We start from the raw sequence: 21,680 nt of genomic DNA on the forward strand, positions 1-21,680 counted from the left end.
ATGAATTTGGACACCCAGAAGGTGAAACACAGCAGCCTCCTTCCCCCAGCAGCCCTGAAACCGTTTCCAGGTGTTCTGGGACTTAGAAAATATTCTTCAGTTTTAGGAATTCCTAAAAATTCCTAAGTTTAATTCCTAAACTTAGAAAAAACTCCTAAATTTCCCCAATTTTTCCTAAGCACTGTGAGCATTTCTCCACCAGCTGTGGCACAAATGGATTAATTTTGTTGTTTTTCCTCTCAGTAGTTCCAAAGCACCCTGGTGGGTGCTGTGGCTGTTCCTTTACACCCCCAGGAATCTGTCCCTGCTTCCAGAGGAGCAGTGACCTGGCAAGGAGGGTGAGGATTCTTCTTCAGATCAGCAAAAAAAATGCAGAAATGTGAGTGTGGCACAGCAGGGAGCCTAAAATTAGTGAGTGCTGCCCGTGCAGGAAGGAAATTGTACAAGAGCAGCTTTCAGCAGTGTGAGGTGGGGAAGGTTTTTATTTTTTCTCAATGTCCACATCCTGAGGCTTGTGCTGCCAAACCTCGAGGGGGGAAATGCTCCTCTTGCCTGGAAACAGAGCTGCTGCTGCTTTTCAGGGAGCTGCTGGCTGGATTTGCAGCCCCAGGAGCAGAGCTCCTGCTCTTCCAGCAGGGATGGAGCGATCCCAGCTCCCACCATGGGCAGAGAGCCGTGGGTGCCAGCCCTCCTCGGGAGGTAAAAGGAAATATTTCTGTTTTCCACGGGTTCAGCTGGAAAATCTGGGCTGGGAAGGGCACAAATACACAGAGAGAGAGAGAGAAATTCGGGGATGAATGCCCAGGGAAGCTGTGGCTGCCCCTGGATCCCTGGCAGTGCCCAAGGCCAGGCTGGAGCAGGTGGGAGGTGTCCCTGCCATGGCAGGGCTGGCTCTGGATGGGATTTAAAGTCTCTCCCAACCCAAACCTTTCTGGGATTCTGTGATCCCAAACACCATCCCAGGCTGCTCCAAGCCCCATCCAACCTGGAACACTTCCAGGGATGGGGCATGCCATGAATCCCATCACAAAGTCGCTCTGGACTGATTTAACACCTCAGGGTTCCCCATTTCCCTCAAATATTACAAACTCCTTTGTATTTTTGCTGTCAGGTTTTTGTATCCCCTGTTTAAAGCTCTTTTTTTACTGTTGGCAGTCGGATCCAGAGCCAGAGATTCCCACTTGTTGTTGATCAGCTCAGGAATGAATTCCATGATTTTCACGACCCCCAGAGATGCTCCACGGCGCTGCCTCATCACTGACAAGGTTCTAACAAAACCACACTAAAAAAAAAGGACTTTTTCTACAAAGGGAAAGAGAAAACAAATGGGAAGAAACAAGAAATGGGGTGCAGACAGCTCAGGGGGGGGAACAGAGATCCACCCACTCCTGCTCCATCCCATCAGAGCAGGATGTGTCTACAGGGAGCAGCTCAGGGCTGCAAGGAGATCCCACCACCACCAGAGCTCAGGCAGAGACTCCCCTGTGAGACCCGTTCACCTCTTCAAGAAGTCAGCTTGGAAATGATTTAAAGCGAAAGGAGGATAAAGAAACAATAAATGAATTTAACACACAATAAATGACGCGTTCAACGCGCATCTGAGTCACGCTTTTAAACCCTCTGTGCCATCGCCATGCAGGAGGACGTGGAATTCATTCTGGTTTCAGGTTGGCAGCGCAGAGAGCTGGGTTTAGGCTCAGCTTAGTCACCAACTGATGGTGTGACTTCATCTGCTTCTTTTCTGCAGAGTCTGGTTTACTGCAGCTGGTGGAGGCTCAGGAGGGAAGGTAAAAGCGCCTTAAACCCTTGGGGAGGAGCAGCAGGAGCAGGAGGTGACAGAAACATCCTCTGAGCACCTGCTGCAGCTGGGTTTTACCCCCTGCTCGCCCTCAGCGGGCTTTGGCTGTCAGTAAATCGTGGGAGAGGTTGGGTGGCAGACACAGGCGCTGCAGGGGCTAAAATCGGATTTCAGGCTGGGAGGTTTCACAGAGCTCAGTAACACCCCGAGACCTTGGGGGATTTCTGAGTGCTCTGAGAGGAGATCAAAGCCCAGATTGTGGCCAAGGCTCGTGCAAAGCTGCAAAGAAGTGCCTGGGTCAGCAGAACCCTTCTGAAAACGTGCTGGGGCTAAAGCAGCGGCAGCCGGGGCGGCCTCGCAACAAAACTGGGAGAAATCATTAAAAATGATGGGATTTGGGGGAGCCTGTCCCTTCCCTGAGCCTTTCAGGGGTTTTGGGAGGAGGAGGAGGAGTCCTGACAGGGCTGAGCTCAGGGGCACAGACCAAAGGAGAGGATGTGAGAGCTGAGGCTGTGCTTTGGGCCCCGAATGTCATCTTGCCAGGACAAATCCCATGAGAACGGCACCGGGAAAGCCGTGGGAGCAGGGCTGGAATGAAAGAGAAGAGCAGAACACAGGGATTGGGAAATGAATTACAGAGGTGATGTAATAGGGGAGATTCTCTCCTCACAGCCAGGAGTTAACCTTGCCACAGGGACACAGAAAACATCACAGTGCAATAAAGGATAAAGATGTTGTGTCTTCTGTGCATCATCATCTCCTGGGGCAGCACCAAACTCCTCTGGAGCAGCACCAAACTCCTCTGGAGCAGCACCAAACTCCCCTGGAGCAGCACCAAACTCTCCTGGAGCAGCACCAAACTCCTCTGGAGCAGCACCAAACTCTCCTGGAGCAGCACCAAACTCTCCTGGAGCAGCACCAAACTCTCCTGGAGCAGCACCAAACTCCCCTGGAGCAGCACCAAACTCCTCTGGAGCAGCACCAAACTCCCCTGGAGCAGCACCAAACTCTCCCCCTGGCTCCAGCTTTGGCTGGAGGCTCAGAAGGAAGCAGAGCACTGGGATTTTCCAGGCTGGAGGACTCATCCCACCCTGCTGGGGAAGGCAGAGTCACCGAGAGCCCCTGGCACACAAAGGGATGGAAAACACGGAGCCAGCGCAGAGGGGACCCTCAAACTGCCACCCTGCAGGGGGGTGGCTCATCCTGCTGCTGCTGGACTTCAGCTCTGCCACGCCACAATTCCATGGTCCAGGTTCCAAGGAAGCAGAGATGGACACCAGGGGGAAGTTATGGAGCTGCTGGAGAGATTCCAGAGGAGCCCCTGGAGCTGCTCCAGGGCTGGAGCCCCTCTGGAGCCAGGCTGGGAGAGCTGGGGGTGCTCACCTGGAGAGGAGAAGCTCCAGGGAGAGCTCAGAGCCCCTTGCAGGGCCTGAAGGGGCTCCAGGAGAGCTGGAGAGGGACTGGGGACAAGGGATGGAGGGACAGGACACAGGGAATGGCTGTGAGTTGAAAAAGGGGGGATTTAGATGGGATTTTGGGAAGGAATTCCTGGCTGGGAGGGTGGGCAAGCCCTGGATCAGAATTCCCAGAGCAGCTGGGGCTGTCCCTGGATCCCTGGCAGTGCCCAAGGCCAGGCTGGATGGGTTTGGAGCAGCCTGGGAAAAGCAGAGTTTGGTATTTAAAGTGAAGGGGAAGGATGAAAAGGAGAAAAAAGAAAGGGGAAAAGATTAAAAAGATAAAAATTATTTAAAAATATAAACAAGAAAAAAATATTTTAAAATATTCAAAAGGTAAAAAATATATAAAAGAGATGTAAAAGATAAAAATAAAAAATAGGAAAAGATAAAAATGATAAAAAGTATTTAAAGTTATAAAAAAGGTAAAAATAAAAATTATAAAAAGGTAAAAAATATAAAAATATTAAAAAGGGAAAAGGGAAAAGAAAAGAAGGAAGAAGAAAAAGGGAAAAGAAAAAGGGAAAAAAGGACCAAAAAAAGAGAGAAAAAGAAAAAGGAAGAAAAAATAGTAGAAAAATAAATAAGAAAAAAAGGAAAAGTAAAAAAAGACAACAGCAAAGAAAAAAATACAAAAGGAGAAAAGAGAAAGGGGGAAAAGAAAAAAGGAAAGTGGAAAACAAATACATAAAGGAAAGAAAATCAGAAAAAATAAAACCTAAAAAGATTTTTAAAAGAAGAAGGAAAAGGAAATAAGAAAAAAATAGAAGTGAAAGGAGGGTGATTTCCTCTTGCCTGTCACTACAACCCCAACCTCTGATCCCCTGAGCCATCCAGCAGCATCTCCCTTCCAACACCTCCTGCATGAGGGGAACCGAGTGAACATTCCCAGGAAATCAGGAAAAAGGGGATTGGATCCCACAGAACTCCTGGTGCTGTCCTGGCTGAAGCTCATCCCAATCCTGGGGCTGCCTCGTGGAGCTGGGAAGGGCCCTGGAAAAGGGCAACTGATGAAGGCAGAGGAGAAACGAGAGGTAAAAAGAAGTTTTTGATATTCGGAATTCTGTGGGGAATTTCCCCCTCCTCCTTCCCCACCCAGGAAATTAATTATTAATTAATGATAATTATTGGCAGCTCTGGAAAGGAGCCCAGGACTTGCTCCTGGCTTTGAGAGGGAGGAAAAGTAGCTCAAAGGCAAAATTTTGAGGGAGGCTCAAAGGCAAAATTTGGGATTCCTGGAGGCTGCAAACTTTTGTGTCGCCTCATTTCTGAAGCTGTGCCTGAAATTCCTGTGCTGAGGTGTCCAGGGGGAGAAAAGCTGAGCACAAGCAGCCAGAAAAGCTGAGCCGATGTCATGGGCGGCCTGAAAAGAGAAGGAACAATAACAGCAAGAATTAATTCATTTAGAGCTCTGTTAAATGCTCACTATCCCAGATATTCCCTGCACCCTGGGATGGAGCAGCCCAAGGAGAGCAGCTCCAAAAGTCCATCCTGAACAACCCCTCCCTCATTCCCTGGGCTCTGATGAAATCCCCCGGGATTTCTGATAAGGTTTGGGATGACCTGGGGTGTCACTGTCCTCACAGAGCCTGGGGACAGCCAAAGTGCAGGAAATCTTCCCTAAAACCTCAGCCAGTGCCAGGGATTTGGGGAGATTTGGGGCACAAAGAGCAGGGTTGAATGACCGAGATGTTCCTCCAGCAGCTCCTGGACAGCACAGCGGAGGTTTTCCAGGGAGAAGTGGGGTTGAAAGCCAGCCCTGGAGCTGTGGTGCCTCAGAGCTGGAGGCTGAGGGGACAGCCAGAAGCCCTGTGCCACATCCACAGGGTGACAGAGAGCGTGGCCTGTGACCCTGGCGCTCCCAGAGGAGATTTGGGGGATAAGAAAACACAAAACCAGGCGCAGGTTGGTACCCCACAGACACCTGGAGACTTCTCCCCCTCCTGGCACAGGACAATTCCCTTTTGTGTTTCATCCCCTACAGCCAGCAGTGCTGATTTCCCTCCCTTGATGCCTTCCTGGAGCAGGGGCTGGGCAGGGTTAAAGGAATAAAGCAGGGATTTATTAAAAGCCCTTCCAAGGAGCACCTTGGGCAGTGCAAGAGCCCGGCCGTGGCTCCACCCGAGCTGGGCTCTGAGTCACGAGTTTCACACTTTGATAAGTTCTGCTCCATGAATTAATTGTCCAATTCCAGCTCCAGGTGATGCAGTCCTCACATCAATTCCCTGCTGGTTGTACCCTTTGGGCCTGGAGCTGCAATTTTGTCTGCCTGAGCTGTGAGGAGAACTTGCTGGGGCTTTCTGTGAAGTTCAGAGTTAGGCACCAATGCAGGGCAGAATCTGGAAAATATGAAAGCTAAAACACTTCAGGCATCACACTGATGTGGAATCCAGGGGGTTTCCATTCATTTTCCATTCTCAGCTCTGAGCTGGAGGTGGTTCCTCAGCAGTTTCTCACCCTTTTCTCCCATCTCAGTTAAATCTCCAGCAGCTCTGAGCAGATGCTTTGGGGTGAGGTTGTTCTGCCCCTTGTCCCGGGTATTTGGGGCAGTGATGCTGGATCTTGAGTTTTTTTGGGATACTCTTTCACAGAGAGTTTCATTTATTTTAGTTTTGTGTTAGGAAGAATACTTTAAAAGCTCGTTAGGCTTCTGTTTCTTATGTTTATTAATATATTATCAAAAGACTTGGCAGTCTTTCTTGGACTTTCTGCTTAACTTATTATTGACTGACTCAAATTGATTGGAATGGCACAAAATGGCCTTGAAATACACAGATTTTTTATTTTTACACTCATTTTCACTCAATTAATGACACATGTATTTTTTTTAATTGACTTAATGACTCAATATTTGTGAGCTGCACTGCAGCATTCTCTATCTAATCACTGCTACTTTAAAATTTCTAGAAGAAGATGAAGAAGAAAGAAGGACAAGAGACAACATCTTCAATTTTCTATTTTATCTCCTGTCCTCTAAACTAGTTCAAACTCCAAACTTTAACTTTTTCACTCAGTGACTTAAGAAAGCACTCTGATTTACACTTAATTAATCACTCTGAATTGTTCTATGGAAGTTTAACAGTTGTTTTCATGGTGTTGTATGGAATTCAGTTGTTTTTTTGGATGTCAGAGCCAGGTATGGGAGATAAGGGCAGGGTCTCTGTGACTCCTGCAGGGCACTTTGCTGTTCTCACAGTTTAGTGGAAGGCTGAACATTTCCCTGAAGAACCTGAGCTTGCTCATCCTGGCACTCACGAGTCACCTACAGAAGGCACCACATGAAGAGGTTCTGGGTGAGCTGAGAGCCTGAAAGTCACAGCCTCTGGATTTAAATGAAACTTTTCATTAGAAAGGTCTCACAAAATGAGCATTTGGGATTTTCTCAATTAGTAAAACAGAAAAACACAAAGATCTGTACATAACATCATTCTTCAGCAGCTGGTAACAGGAATTCCTTCCTCTCTAGGCACCAAAATGGCATTTTCATGGATTGTGCCCTCAGCAATTTGGTTGGTGCTGCACTTCACAGCAGGTAAGAGGGGTTTCTTCCTACAGAGCAATTAGTTCTCTAATCAAGCACTCAGCCTAATTAGGATTTTTCCAGCTTCTACTCCAAGTGCCAGTGAGCATCTCCCTTTCTGGAGTTCACAAGAGATGCAGGGAGTTTGTTTGGGTTTTAGTTCAAGGTGGTTATGTGAGAAAAGGCACCGGGACAGGCAGAGCTCACAAACAGGAAAAAATTTGTGTTTGCAGAATCCCAGAATGGTTTGGGTTGGGAGGGACCTGAAATCCCATCTCATCCCACCCCAGCCATGGCAGGGACAGCTCCCCCTGTCCCAGGCTGCTCCAAACCCATCCAGCCTGGCCTTGGGCACTGCCAGGGATCCAGGGGCAGCCCCAGCTGCTCTGGGAATTCTATCCCAGGGCCTGCCCACCCTGCCAGGGAACAATTCCTGCCCAAGATCCCATCCAGCCCTGCCCTCTGGCACTGGCAGCCATTCCCTGTGTCCTGTCCCTGCATCCCTTGTCCCCAGTCCCTCTCCAGCTCTCCTGGAGCCCCTTCAGGCCCTGCAAGGGGCTCTGAGCTCTCCCTGGAGCTTCTCCTCTCCAGGTGAGCACCCCCAGCTCTCCCAGCCTGGCTCCAGAGGGGCTCCAGGAGCAGCTCTGGGTCCTTCCTGTGCCTCCTGCCACAGCTCTGCTGCCACAGGCACCTCTCTAATCCCTGATGAAAGGAGGTTTCTGGGGCTGCCTGGGTTTTTTGGGAACTGGGAGCGGCCCCACGGCTGCTGCTCCCAGAGAACATCCCAGGGGTTCCTGTGCAGAGCCCGGAATTTCTCCAGCAGGCATTGGGGACCCCCTGGCTGAGCAGGGAAGCCAGGGGGGCTCCAGCTGGAGTTTTCTGTGTTCCCCCACAGAATCCTGCAGGAGAGGGGCTGTGAGTGCCCCCAGAGCCTCGGGGGTGTGCGCCAAGGGGACGGTGACAGCCAGCAGTGGCCAGGCCGTGCCGCCTGGCACCAACATCACCGTGTCCTGCAGGCTGGCAGCTCCTCCAGGAGCCTCCTGGTGCTGGGCAGCGATCTTCCTCAACAGCTCCGAGCAAATCCGAGGGCAGGGAGGCTCCGTCAGCAAAACCTTCCTGCTCAGCAGCCACGGCAAACACACCTTCACGTGCAAAAGCATCTGTGGAGACAGGGCAAAACTCGTCTGTGGGATCGATATCCGGGCTGGGAGTAAGGGAACATCGCTTCTTCATCCCTGCTGGGGAACAGGGGAGGGGCTCCCAGGGGTGGCTTTGGCCAGGGCTGCTGCTGGCTGTGAGGGGCTCTTCCTGTTGGGAATATTCCTGCTTGGAATTGTGCAGCTGTGTTATTCCTGAAGGGAGAGAGGCTCCATAAATCTGCAAACAACGTCCTCCCTACCCAGCACCCCTGAAAATGTCTCCTGCCAACCTCTCTGAGGAGGAGACGCTGAAGGCCAGGCTGGATGAGGCTCTGATCTGCTCTGCCTGAGGATGTTGGACTGAAGGATCCTCAAAGGTCCAACCCAAAGCAGGCTGTGGTTTTAGGACTGACGGGAATTTCTGTTCCAGCCCCTCCAGACGAGCCCAGGAACGTGTCCTGTATCCAGTTTGGGACACGGGGCCGTCCCACCTGCAGCTGGCACAAAGGAAGGCTCACCCACCTCGACACTGCCTATGGAATAGAGTAAGTGAGGGGCTGTAAATGTAATTAATGCCTAATTACCCCCTGGAGCAGCTCTCTGATGGTGCCCTGCAGCTCCCTCGGGGGTCAGGGAAGAGGCTGTGCCAATCCATCCCTTTGGGAAGGGAACCTGTCCCCCCACACCTTCCCTGCTCCACAGAAATCCAACCAAACTTTTCCTTCTGCTCCAGGCTCTCCAATGGGACTGACACCTTCTGCTTTCCAGAAGAAACTCCCAGCCCTGTGCTTGGCTCTGGGAGTCTGAGCAAGCTGGATTTTAATTCCAATTACACCGTGGTGGTTTCTGCCTCCAATCAATTAGGAAATGCCTCTTCCCAGCCACTCACCTTCATGTTGGTAGACATAGGTAAAGCACCACTCCTCACCTCCCAGTCAGCCCCAGACCCTCGGGGAAAAGCTGAAAATATTCAGGACCTCTTGGAAAAACATTAAACCTCTTGGAAAAATCATCCAGCCTAAACCAATAATCCTGTTTTCCACCTAACCCCCCGTTCTGGGCTGTGCTGCCTCTCTGAGCCCTGCTTGTTTCTGTGTTTTGGTGCCAGTGAAGCCACATCCTCCTGACTTTGTGGTGGAATTTGATGATTCTTCTGCCACCAGCTGCAGCCTTTCCTGGCACCATGAGGCACAAGCACAGCACTACAGGCTGAGGTATCGCCCCCTCAGCAGCAGCACCTGGAGCACGGTAATTCCCTTCGGGAATGAGGCAGTTCTGGTCCTGCTGGAGAAGGAAAAAATCTGGGGAGAGCTCAGAGCCTGAAGGGGCTCCAGGAGAGCTGGAGAGGGGCTGGGGACAAGGGATGGAGGGACAGGACACAGGGAATGGCTGTGAGTTGAAAAAGGAAGGATTTAGATGGGATTTTGGGAAGGAATTCCTGGCTGGAATGGTGGGCAGGCCCTGGGATGGAATTCCCAGAGCAGCTGGGGCTGCCCCTGGATCCCTGGCAGTGCCCAAGGCCAGGCTGGATGGGTTTGGAGCAGCCTGGGACAGTGGGAGCTGTCCCTGCCATGGCTGGGATGGCTCTGGATGGGATTTAAGTTCTTTCCCACCCAAACCATTCCACAATTCCGTGAAGTTTTATTTGCTTTAGGTGGCAAAAGGAAGGTTTTGCTGGGAGCTGAGCAAATCCCTCAGAAATGAGGGATTTCTCAGCTGAAGCCCTGCAGGCCTGATGATTCCTCACATCATTCCCTGATCAGGGTTTCTCCTGAATTCATAATCCAGCCTCTCGTTTCCTTGGGAGTTTAATATCAATTCCCTCATCCCCACCAAAGGTGGAAATCTTCAGCAGGGAGAAATATCATCTCCAGGGGCTGGAGCCTGACACAACCTACGAGTTCCAGGTGAGCTGCAGGATCCTGCCCGGCCGGGGGCTGTGGAGTGACTGGAGCAGCACCCAGAGCCAAACTCCAGCAGCAGGTAAGGAATGAACCCTCCTGCCCTAAAGCCAGCTCTGCATCCCACGGGAAACTCCAGCTCAGGAGGCTCAAAGTGCTGCTGCCTTGTTTTGTGCCAACCCTAATCCGAGAGAGAGAGAGAGGTTTCTGTAAGAAAATTGCATTTTTTTAATGAACAAACGGGGAAGCTGTTGGTGTTTCTCTCAAAACAGGAATTTCCAGAGTTCACTGAGAGCAGCTGAAGGATTTGGGGGTTGGAATGAGATTGATCTTTAAGGTGCCATCCAACCCTTCTAATTCTGTGATTCTCTGCTTGGCTTGGGCTGCTCTTTTTTTGAATTTTTGTGAATTCCTGGGAGCTGGTGGGGCTGGTGCTGTTCTGATCAGCCCATTTCCCATTCCCCAGCGACAGCAGCACTTTCTGCATTCATTGATGGGGAGGTGTGAACGCCTCCCTCGCTCTCCACAGTTTTCTCCCTGGGTTTGTGGCCATCACCAGCCCCAGAGGGTTTTCAGCTGATCGAGGAGCTCTGGGTTCATCATCCCCGCTCTGCCTTGCAGGAGCTGAAATCCTCCACAAATTGTCTCCAATCAAACCTGTTCAGGGAGAAATTCCTTTTCCTGTGAACTGCCAAAAATCTTACCTTGCTCACGGGCTTCACAGGCTCTCACATCCAGGCTGGAGGGCAGCAGGTGCAATCCCACATTTGAATTTTGCTGCTTTGAGCTCACACTCAGTGCTCTGGCTTTGTTCCTGCTGCTGCTTCTTGTTTGTGTTCCAGTCACTCTCTGCAGTCAGTGCAGGACAAAGTGCTCCCAGCATCGCTGATGTGAAGGGTTTTGTGTCTTTGCTGCAGCCCTGCTGTCCCATCAGCTGCCCCCTGCTGTTAATAATTAGCAATCGCTAATTTAATTTAATCAGTTGATGCTGGTCAGGGTCCTTGAGGAGCCAAGCTCTGTCACCTCAGCTTTCCTGACATATTCATCTCTGATTCTGGATTTCCAGCCAGATCTTCCCTTTAAGGTCATCTGGGGGGGTTTCTTCAAAACAGCAAGAGTTTCCAGTCAGAGCTGTGGGAGGCACCAGGGGTTTCAGCTGCCTCAGAGGAGCTGTTAAAGGCCTTTAGTGCCCAGAACCTGACAGGAAAATCCAACACATCCCCCAGACGCCCTCATCCGCATCTGGGATTGATGGAGCCGAGCCCAAGGACCTTCATAAGCCTCAGATTTATGCAAAGGCAGGAGCTAATGCTGTGCACTGATGTGTGGGTGTCCTTGGGAGCCATCGGGATTGTTGAGGTCAGGATGAAGCCCCCAGCAGATCCAAACTCCTCTCCTTGGCTTTGTGGCTTTGTTGTCCTCATGATCCCGTCCTCAAAGCAGCCAAACCACAGCAGACATGGATTATCACACCCTGCAGCATTTCAGGGACAGTTTAAAGTTTCAATTTGAGTTTTTCTCAGGGGTTTTACCTCCCTGTTGTTTCATTTCTTGGTTTTATGCCCCAGCCATGCCCACTGCTCTGCTTTTCCTTCCCCTGCAGTGCCAGCTGGGATCCTGGATGTCTGGTACCGGCAGCAGGACCTGGGCCCTGGGCACCAGAACCTCTCCCTTTTTTGGAAGGTGAGTTTGGTGAAACCCCAGCAAAACCCAGCCAGGTGAGAGGGGAAACCAGAGCCAGGTGAAAGGAGCAATTCTGATTTTTAGGATTGCAGCAAGGACTGAACCCTGGGAGAGCACAAGGGTTTCAGCAGTTCCCAGGGACATGGAACAAGGGCTCCATGGAACAAGGAGATCCATCATCATTTTTCTATCTGCAATTTCATGGAATGGCAGAATTCTTTGGATTGGGAGGGATCTTGAATGTCATCTTGTTCCATGGGCAGGGACAGCTCCCACTGTCCCAGGCTGCTCCAAACCCATCCAGCCTGGCCTTGGGCACTGCCAGGGATCCAGGGACAGCCCCAGCTGCTCTGGGAATTCTATCCCAGGGCCTGCCCACCCTGCCAGGGAACAATTCCTGCCCAAGATCCCATCCAGCCCTGCCCTCTGGCACTGGGAGCCATTCCCTGGCTCCTGTCCCTCCCTCCCTCCCTTTACCCCTCTCCAGATTCCACAGCGTTTTTGGGGTCTGGTGGGCAGAGCTGGGGGCTGGGACCCCACAGGGAACATTCCAGACAGAATTTGGTTTAAAACCCACCAGAATTAGGTAAAAAAATTCACTGTGCTCTCCCCCCAGCACACACCAGCAGGCACCATGGAAGTGAAAGCAGAAATTCTCATGAGATTCTGTGAGCCCAGATGTTGTGGCTTTAACTTGAGGACCTTTATCTTGCAGCATTTTCTTTATCAGGAGTGACTTCCTGCAGCATCATTCATGAAACAGAGTAATAAACTGCCTTTAGAGGTTTCACAGCCAGACTGAGACTCAGGATCACTTCCTACCAAGGCTGTGCTCTAACTCTCTGACAAATACCCAGAAAAGGGTTGCAAATTTAATTTCAGCAGGTTTCCAGCCCTGCAAACATTTTGGTTTGTGCTTTGTTTTGTTATGACAAAAATCAGCCAGACAAATGGATTAATGTCACAGAAACAGCAGGAAACTGAAACTGGGAGTCCAACTGCACCCAGAGGGGAGTAAAGCAGGGTGTGGTGTTCCACAGACTGTCAGAGATGTGTGCTCTGAGTGGTTCAGTTTAAATAATTCTTTACGCTGGTTTTAAGTAAAATCCAGGTTTTTCCTCCCAAGCAAAAGCTGCTCATTTTGACAGATCCAGGAGAGCAGCTGATAATCTCTTTTTCCATCCCTTGTGAATTCAGCCTCAGGCCAGGAAGGGTTTTGCTCTCCCCAGCTGTGCTGCTGCTGGAAAAATCAGCATCTGATAGCAAAAGAGCTTCCCTAAACTGGAATTGAGTGGGAAAAATAAATCCTGGAATGTTTTGGGTTGGGATGGACCTTAAATTCCAGCCCTGCCATGGCAGGGACAGCTCCCACTGTCCCAGGCTGCTCCAAACCCATCCAGCCTGGCCTTGGGCACTGCCAGGGATCCAGGGACAGCCCCAGCTGCTCTGGGAATTCTATCCCAGGGCCTGCCCACCCTGCCAGGGAACAATTCCTGCCCAAGATCCCATCCAGCCCTGCCCTCTGGGAAGCCATTCCCTGTGTCCTGTGCCTCCATCCCTCACCCCAAGCCCCTCTCTGGCATTCCCAGGTGACAGCTGCATTTTCCCCGCAGGCCCTGAGCAGGTTGGAGGCAGGAGGAAGAATCCTGGGATACACGGTGACCTTGGAAGCCCTGGGCCAGGGGAAGCTCCCGGCACAATCCCACCGGACCAGCCAGACCAGCTTCTCCAGGGTGACCCCCAGGGTGGCCCACAGGGTGACAGTGACTGCCCAGGGTCCCCGGGGCAGCTCCCGCCCCGCTGCCATCCTCATCCTCCCGGGCAGCCCGGGTAAGGCTCCCGCTGCCCCGGCATTCCCGGGATCCTGCTCCGCTTCCCGCAGAGGGTTCTGCCCTTTGCGCTCCTCCCGGCGGAACTTCGGATCCGCTTTTCCCTGCGGCCCTTTCCAGTGTCCGGGCCCAGCTCTCCCAGCCTGGCTCCGGCCACAGCGGCTCCAGCCCTTGGAATATCCCCGTTACAGGGAATATCCCTGCTCTGGGATCGCTGCAGCAGCCCCACATCATTCCTGGTGCTCCCATCGGGGCAGGGGGCTTGGGATGGCACAACCGAGCCGTGCTGAGGGTGCCCAATCCATGAGAAAAGCTGGGAATGTGACTGTTCCCGACAGCAGCCCCCTCTCCCTCCCTTCTGTGTAATTCCCATTAATTTTTACCCTCCATGGCACAACCCACGCGGGGATGGCGGCGCTCGGCTCCGGGTCGCGATAACTGGGTGGGTTTTGTTGTCCCCTGGAAGATCTGCCCCCTCCTGAGCGAGTGTCCAGCGTTGCCCTGGGCAACAGCAGCATCCTGGTGACCTGGAGCCCCCCTGTCACCCCCACCCTGCCCGTCGGGGGGTACCTGCTGGAATGGGCCGAGCCCGGGAGGGATCCGCACCTGCAGCCCCGAAACACCTGGAGGAAACTGCCCCCGACCCGGCTCTCCACCGTGCTGGCAGGTAAATGTCACCTGCAATGACAGGTAAATGTCACCTGCAATGGCAGGTAAATGTCACCTGCAATGACAGGTAAATGTCACCCTGTGCTGGCAGGTAAATGTCACCTGCAATGACAGGTAAATGTCACCTGCAATGACAGGTAAATGTCACCCTGTGCTGGCAGGTAAATGTCACCTGCAATGACAGGTAAATGTCACCCTGTGCTGGCAGGTAAATGTCACCTGCAATGACAGGTAAATGTCACCTGCAATGACAGGTAAATGTCACCCTGTGCTGGCAGGTAAATGCCACCCTGCAATGACAGGTAAATGTCACCTGCAATGGCAGGTAAATGTCACCCTGTGCTGGCAGGTAAATGTCACCTGCAATGACAGGTAAATGTCACCTGCAATGACAGGTAAATGTCACCCTGCAATGGCAGGTAAATGTCACCTGCAATGACAGGTAAATGTCACCCTGAGCTGGCAGGTAAATGTCACCTGCAATGGCAGGTAAATGTCACCTGCAATGGCAGGTAAATGTCACCTGCAATGACAGGTAAATGTCACCCTGTGCTGGCAGGTAAATGTCACCTGCAATGACAGGTAAATGTCACCTGCAATGGCAGGTAAATGTCACCTTCACAAGCCAGGCTGGGTGGGATGGTGGGAGGTGCCACAGCAAGGGTGGCACTGGATGGGCTTTAAGGTCTCTCCCAGCCCAAACCAGTCTGGGATTCTATATTCCTATATTTCTATAAATTTTATATTTAAAAAATATAAATATATCTATTTTTAGATATTTTATATACATTTGATATATATAAAATATATTTATATATTTTAGATACTTTATATATATTTTATAAATATAATATATAAAATATATTTTAATATTTTTATATATTTTATATATATTTTCTTATAATTTCTATATATAAATATAAAATTTCTTATATATACATTTTTCAATTCATTATTATTTATTATTTCAGTACTTATGTCTATTTTATGACATTTATTTATATTTATATTATTTATAGTTTCTATATTTATATATTTTATATATAAATATATTTTATATTTTATATATTTATATATAAAATATATATTTTATCTTTTTATTTTATATATTTTATATACATTTTAATTTTTATTATATGTGTTTTACATATTTATTTATTTTTATATATTTTACATATTTATGTATTTTATATGGTTTTATATATTTTACATATTTATGTATTTTATATGTTTTTATATATTTTACATATTTATGTATTTTATGTTTTTATATCTTTTACATATTTATATATTTATATCTATATTTAATATATTTTATATATTTATATATGTATATATTTATTTATATATAAAATATAAAATAAATTTTATCTATTTCATATATTTATTTCATATATTTATTTCATATATTTATTTCATATATTTATTTCATATATTTATCTATTTATATTTATTTCATATATTTATTTCATATATTTATTTCATATATTTATATATTTATATTTATTATATTAATTTAACTAATTATTTTTTACTAATAATAAAAATAAGCTGCTCTGGGCACCCTGTGCCAGGGCCTGCCCACCCTCCCAGGGAACAATTCCTTCCCAGGATCCCACCCATCCCTGCCCTCTGGCACTGGGAAACCATTAATTTCCAGTTTAATTCCCAGTAGGGCTCAGCCGAGCTCAGTAAATCAGAGAAAATTTATGAAAGATCTCTCAATAATCCCAATAATATCAATAATGCCAAGATTGGTCTCAGATTAGAGCAGCTGCCGCAGTATTTGTGCAGATGTTGGCAGGAGCGGCTCTGCAGGTGTAACTTCTCCTCTCAGAGCACATCCGAGACAACGTCTGCTACGGGATCCGCGTGTCCGCGCTCTACCAGGGCAGGGCTGGCCAGGCAGCCTCCGTCAGGGCCAACTCCACAGCACAAGGTCAGCCCCAGAACACCCTCCCAGCTGGTTTTAAAACAGTTTAAACTCAGCTCCAACAGCAATCCTGTGCCTTGCAGCCCCATCAGCCGGGCCCCAGATGTTCACAACCCCCTGGGCCAGCGGTGTCCTGGTGTCCTGGGAGGAGATCCCAGCTCCCCAGCAGAGGGGCTGCATCACTGCCTACCACATCTACCTGCACAGGAGCACCAGGCAGGGCCAGCCCGAGGTCCATGGTGGGTTCCTGGGGCTGGAAGTGCTCCTCCTGCCCCCCTTTCATAACTGAAGGTCTCCAGGAATTCATCCTGGCTTCTTCTCCCTCTTTTCTTCTTCTTTCTCTTTCTTCTTGCTCTTCCTCCTCCTCTTTTGTTCTTCTTCTTCTTCTCCTCCCTCTTTTCTTCTTCTTTCTCTTTCTTCTTGCTCTTCCTCCTCCTCTTTTGTTCTTCTTCTTCTTCTCCTCCCTCTTTTCTTCTTCTTTCTCCTTCTTCTTGCTCTTCCTCCTCCTCTTTTGTTCTTCTTCTTCTTCTTCTCCTCCCTCTTTTCTTCTTCTTTCTCTTTCTTCTTGCTCTTCCTCATCTTCTCTTCTTCCTCCTCCTCTTTTCTTCTTCTTCTTCGTCTTCTTCTTCGTCTTCTTCTTCCTCCTCCTCCTCTTTTCCTCTTCTTTTTCTTCTTGCTCTTCCTCATCTTCTTTTCTTCCTCCTCCTCTTTTCTTTTTCTTCTTGATCTTTCTTCTTGCTCTTCCTCATCTTCTCTTCCTCCTCCTTTTTTTCTTCTTCCTATTCTTCATCCTATTCATCTTTCTCCTCCTCCTTTTTTATCTTCCTTTTCTTTTTCCTTATTCCTCTTCCTCCTCTTCTTTTTCCTCCACTTTTTTCCTCTTATTCTTTATCCTCCTCTTCTTTTTCCTCCACTTTTTTCCCTCTTATTCTTCTTCCTTTTCTTTTTCCTTATTCCTCTTCCTCCTCTTCTTTTTCCTCCACTTTTTTCCCTCTTATTCTTCTTCCTTTTCTTTTTCCTTATTCCTCTTCCTCCTCTTCTTTTTCCTCCACTTTTTTCCTCTTCTTCCTTTTCTTTTTCCTTATTCCTCCTCCTTCCCTGCTCCCCTCCTTCCCTTTATCCAGAGCCCAGCTGAAGGCAGCAAAGCCCCGTGCCAGGCTCTCCATCCCCATCCCGGTTTTCCTCCAGCCGTTCCCGCTGGGAAGGTTCCTCGCTCCCTGCACATCCCGGCGCTGCAGCCCGGGGAGCACCACGAGCTCTGGATGACAGCGGCGACAGCGGCCGGGGAGGGGCCCCGGGGCAACAGCGACAGCGTCTGCCTGGAGGGTAAGGAACCCGTGCCAGGCTGCTCCTTGCCCTTGGATCCTCCTTTCCACACTCTGGGAATGCTTTTCCTGCTCCTCTGAAATCCCTGGAGCTCCCCAAGCCTTCTGATCTCTTGGTCGCTGAAGATTTGTTGTTTCAGACGTGGCATCTCTTCGGCTTTGAGCTCCCAGAGATGTCTCCTTGGAGTTGAAGGGTGGTTTATTCATGGAGCACACAAAGATTTGGGGTTTTTTTTCATCTTTTTGATGCCTGCTCTGCATTTCAGGTGCTGGGGACTGGCTGACTCTGGTGCTCGTCTGCAGCTTCCTCATCCTCTCAGCCTGTGTTTGTTCTGTGCCTCCAGCCAGGAAAGTGTGAGTGGATCCATCGGCTGTGTCCCAATAAAACCGGGCTGCTTGTTGGGAGGGATTAAATCCCAGAATGGTTTGGGTTGAAAGAGATCTTAAATCCCACCCAGAGCCACTCCTGCCATGGCAGGGACACATCCCACTGTCCCAGGCTGCTCCAAACCCATCCAGCCTGGCCCTGGGCACTGCCAGGGAGGGATCCAGGGACAGCCCCAGCTGGGCCAGTGCATTTTAAAAACCTTTTCTCCCTTCTAATCTAAATCAACCCTCTTTTAGTTTAAAGCCATTTTCCCTTGTCCTACAGGATGGTTGTGCCCCCTCATGATTGTGGAACAGTGAGGGTTCTCCAAAATGAAGCTTTCAGAGTACATGAACGATAATAAAATCAGGCTCTGACCTTAAAATACACCTGCAGTCCATGGATATTGTGAATTTTTAACCAGGTCTTAAAACCAAGCAGAAGGGCGGCAATCCTTGGGAATTAACCCTACCCAGCCAAGAGCTCTGCAGGTCCCTCTGAGGGCAGATCCACGATCACACCTGGCTTTAATTCCACACCCAAGGAGCACCAAGGTGCTGCAGGTCTCACCATTGACGTTTTTAATTGCATTTATCCCCCGCTGCAGATTCCAGTGGCTCCTGTCCCTCCTCCTGCCGCAGTGGCACAGCAAAGCCATTCCCGACCCTGCCAACGCCACGTGGGCCAAGAGCTTAACAGCTACCAAGGTAAATTAGAGAGTTTTTTTCATTCTAATCCCAAAACCTTCATAAAAAACAACCAAAAAAAAAAAAAAAAAGCAATTGGAGCCATGGCAGGCAGTAATCTCCTAAAGCAGCAAATCCAGCAATCTCTGGCAGCAGATAATCTCCGCTGGAGGAGACTGGAGGATGTGCTGGGCAAATTAACCACCACAAGAATGCAGAGATCTTTTCTTTTTATCCGGATGAGGGGCTGTGGAGTCCCGGGAGCTCCGTGCCGGGATTCATCCCGTGTTCCCCCGCAGGCGGAGCTGAGCGCTCCCTCCAGCCCCTTCCTGCCCAGCGGCTTCCAAGAGCCCGAAACGACCCCGGTGGAGGAGAGCTGGGCTGAGCCCCCCGAGCCTGGGGACAAGCTGCTGGTGGGCAGCGCTGGCAGCAGGGGACACTGGCCACGGGAGCAGCAGCTCTACCAGAAGCTGCTGCTGGAGCCCGAGTACATCTCCAGCCCCGGCCCCTCCGCCCGGAGCCCCGAGCCTGAGCCCGAGCCCATTCCCCTCTTCCCAGCCGCGTTCCTGCCTCCCGGGCCCTGCTGCCAAGGGAATCTGAGCCTGGATCGAGTGAAACTCAGCGGCAGCTCCTTCCCGAGGTAGGCAGGTGGCGATGTGAGCCCGGCAGGAATTTGGGCACTATGGGTGACTCTGGTGCTCGTCTGCGGCTTCCTCATCCTCTCAGCCAGGAAAGTGTGAGTGGATCCATCGGCTGTGTCCCGATAAAATCGGGGTGTTTGTTGAGAGGGATTAAACCCCAGAATGGTTTGGGTTGAAAGAGATCTTAAATCCCACCCAGAGCCACTCCTGCCATGGCAGGGACACATCCCACTGTCCTAGGCTGCTCCCAGTGAGCCCAGCCTGAATTTTGTCACTTTGCAGAGTATTTTGGTGTTTCAATGTGATCTCAGCCTCGATTTTGGCACTTTGCAGAATATTTCAGTGTGTTTTGATATGAGCCCAGCCAGGACTTTGGCACTTTACAAAATATTTCAATGTTTCAGCACAGCCAGTCCAGTCCCATGTGACACCTCCAAGTGACAAAACCCTTCCCAGTCACACCTCACCACAGCTGCTCCTCTGCAGCCTGGAATCAGAGGTACAGCTGGGGATGCCAGAGATGGATTTGGGGATTTGGGGAGCCCTTGCTGCAGCCTGGGCTGCCTCAAGCCCTGTCCCACGAGTGCTTCAGCCTGGCTGGATCAGAGCTGGAAATAATCATTTCCTCCTGAAAGAACAAGGAACAGCAAAAGGGAGGGATGGAAAGGCAAAAGGGAGGGATGGAACAGCTCAGCACCTCTTGTTCCTCCCCTGGCACCAAGTCACAGAGCCCCCAGTGACACCAGACCCACGAGGGACACAGCACCTTCCTTGCCTCAGTTCAGGGCAGGAAAATTCCTGACCAGAACTAAAAGCAGCAGGCAGCATCTGTACTCAGCCAAATGGATTGTCAAGAGGAATTTAAGTGATTTATTGGAGTGCTCTAATTACAGGCTGGAAGGGTGTTACACATTTAATGACTTTGTTTACCAGATGTGTGTATATAAATAAAATGTTGGAAATCTGAACTTGGCTTCCTGTTGTTTTCTCTGGTCAAGCTCCAGCTTCACACAGAACAATTAAAAATTAAAAATAAAGCTGAAATGTTGCAGTTAGAGATGGAATAGTCCAGGTATGAACTTACCTGGAGCATCCTCTGCCTCCCCAGGATGCTGATGCCACCATTCAAGTGCAGATTTGGGTATTGCCAAACACCAGCTCTGCCATTTCACTTTGGGCTTCTGAGGTCTGGTCCCACCTGTGTCACCTGGCTGCGTGTCATCAAAGGAAAACATCTCCCTCAGAACTGGGTCACACATCCAGAAAACCAGAACCTGCTGCCTGCTCTCCACACCCTGCCTGGGAACCACCCTGGCAAAAGGATTCTGCCTGAGCCCCACAACTCAGGTCTGCAAATCAAATTGAACTAGAAAGGCAGATTAGATGCCAAAAAAGGGGTTTATTTATAAAGCATTATTTTACCAATCATCTTTTTCTGCATGTTGATTTTTGATCTCCATGTAAGGATAAGGGAATATTTGAATTCATTTTCTCCTTGCTCTGCAAATCTCCAGATCAATCAAAATGTGGGGTTTCATGTCCAGTCTTTCCAAGAGACAAGGAGCAGACCTTTTTAACTCCAGCCTGGAAGTCCCCCAGTAGTGGCCCTGAGCATCCCAGGAAGTGTTTCCCCCTCAGGACACCCTTTCCAGCAGGAATGTCAGCTCTGGCTTTCCTGAGAACACCCCAAGCTGAGGCAGAGCAGCCAGCAGTGCCCAGGGCAGGGAGTTTGGTCCTTGGAATGACTCTGGAAAAGCAGCAGGGTGGCACAGCTGGAAGAGGCAGAGCTCCAATAAACCCATCCCAGTGCGCAGAGCTGGCTCAGGTGAGCCTGGGCTCAGCTCCTCCAACTGATTCCTGACATTCCAGGAGAATCCACATCCTTTCCCATACAGTTAATTCCTGAATGGATCAATCAGTCCCCCCCCCTGCTCCCTCCCAGATCAACTTCCCTGCTCAAACCTTGTCCTTGGTCATTCCAAAGCCAATTTGCTCCGTGCTTCCAACTTTTCCTGCTCTCTTTTCCAAAGGATCACAATTAAAAAGTTGTACTCCCCTAGATTTGGTGACAGCAGGAGCAAGAGGACAGAAGTGTTAGCAAAAGCAAGTTCATTAATCATAAATAAACTACTTGGGAGATGTTTTTCCAAGGCAAAATCCATCCTGGGAATGGGAATGCAAGCTGGACTTCCTGGGACAGACCTTAGATGAGCCACTAGGAACCCAAGTGGTTTCATTTCCATGTGTTTTCAGGACATTTTTTTTTTTTAAAGAGCATGAAAATAAACCTTTATTTCAGTTAACACCCACCAATATTAAAGAGAAACGTTCACAGTTTTAGTTCTTGACACAAATGGACTGAAAGAGGCAAATTTACATCTGGCAGAACAGCAGAAGGACCAATTCTGTTACAAGCCGTGTTGAAAATCACTCTGGGCCATTTGGGAACGGTCTAGAGCAGGGAAAGGGAAAATCCAGCTGGCAAAATCACCTGGAACAGCCAATAGAGTTTGGATCAGGGAAGGTTTGTGCTCCAGGGAAAGCTCTGCTCCACGTTTCTGTTTGCTGTGCTATCCAGGGTGTCCCTAGGGCTGGAAGTGCAGCACATCCCACCAAACAACAGGAGAGGGAAAGGAACAACTCTGTTCCTACACCAGCCCCACACTGAGAGCAGCCAGGAGAGGTGAAGCAGGAGATTTTCCCACCCTCTGATGGAAAATTGGCCTCCTCCTCCC

General features: G+C 49.6%; 1 protein-coding gene across 1 annotated transcript; it reads left to right on the forward strand.

The window, feature by feature from the left end:
- The first annotated feature begins 3,997 nt into the window (after positions 1–3,997).
- On the forward strand, positions 3,998–19,913 carry IL12RB2 (interleukin 12 receptor subunit beta 2). The gene is given in 16 exon segments (XM_088060488.1): positions 3,998–4,286; positions 6,719–6,784; positions 7,668–7,982; positions 8,342–8,456; positions 8,645–8,820; positions 9,020–9,159; positions 9,750–9,894; positions 11,416–11,495; positions 13,109–13,325; positions 13,791–13,991; positions 15,831–15,932; positions 16,010–16,165; positions 17,115–17,252; positions 17,518–17,605; positions 18,226–18,325; positions 18,604–19,913. Coding segments are annotated over 15 exon segments (2,472 nt in total). The 5' UTR covers positions 3,998–4,286; positions 6,719–6,726; the 3' UTR covers positions 19,045–19,913.
- Positions 19,914–21,680: the final 1,767 nt, after the last annotated feature.

The sequence above is a fragment of the Pseudopodoces humilis genome, chromosome 10, assembly GCF_049639895.1.
Source record: "Pseudopodoces humilis isolate 2021_Gansu_Grassland_sample_001 chromosome 10, ASM4963989v1, whole genome shotgun sequence".
NCBI classification, from domain to species: Eukaryota; Metazoa; Chordata; class Aves; order Passeriformes; family Paridae; genus Pseudopodoces; species Pseudopodoces humilis.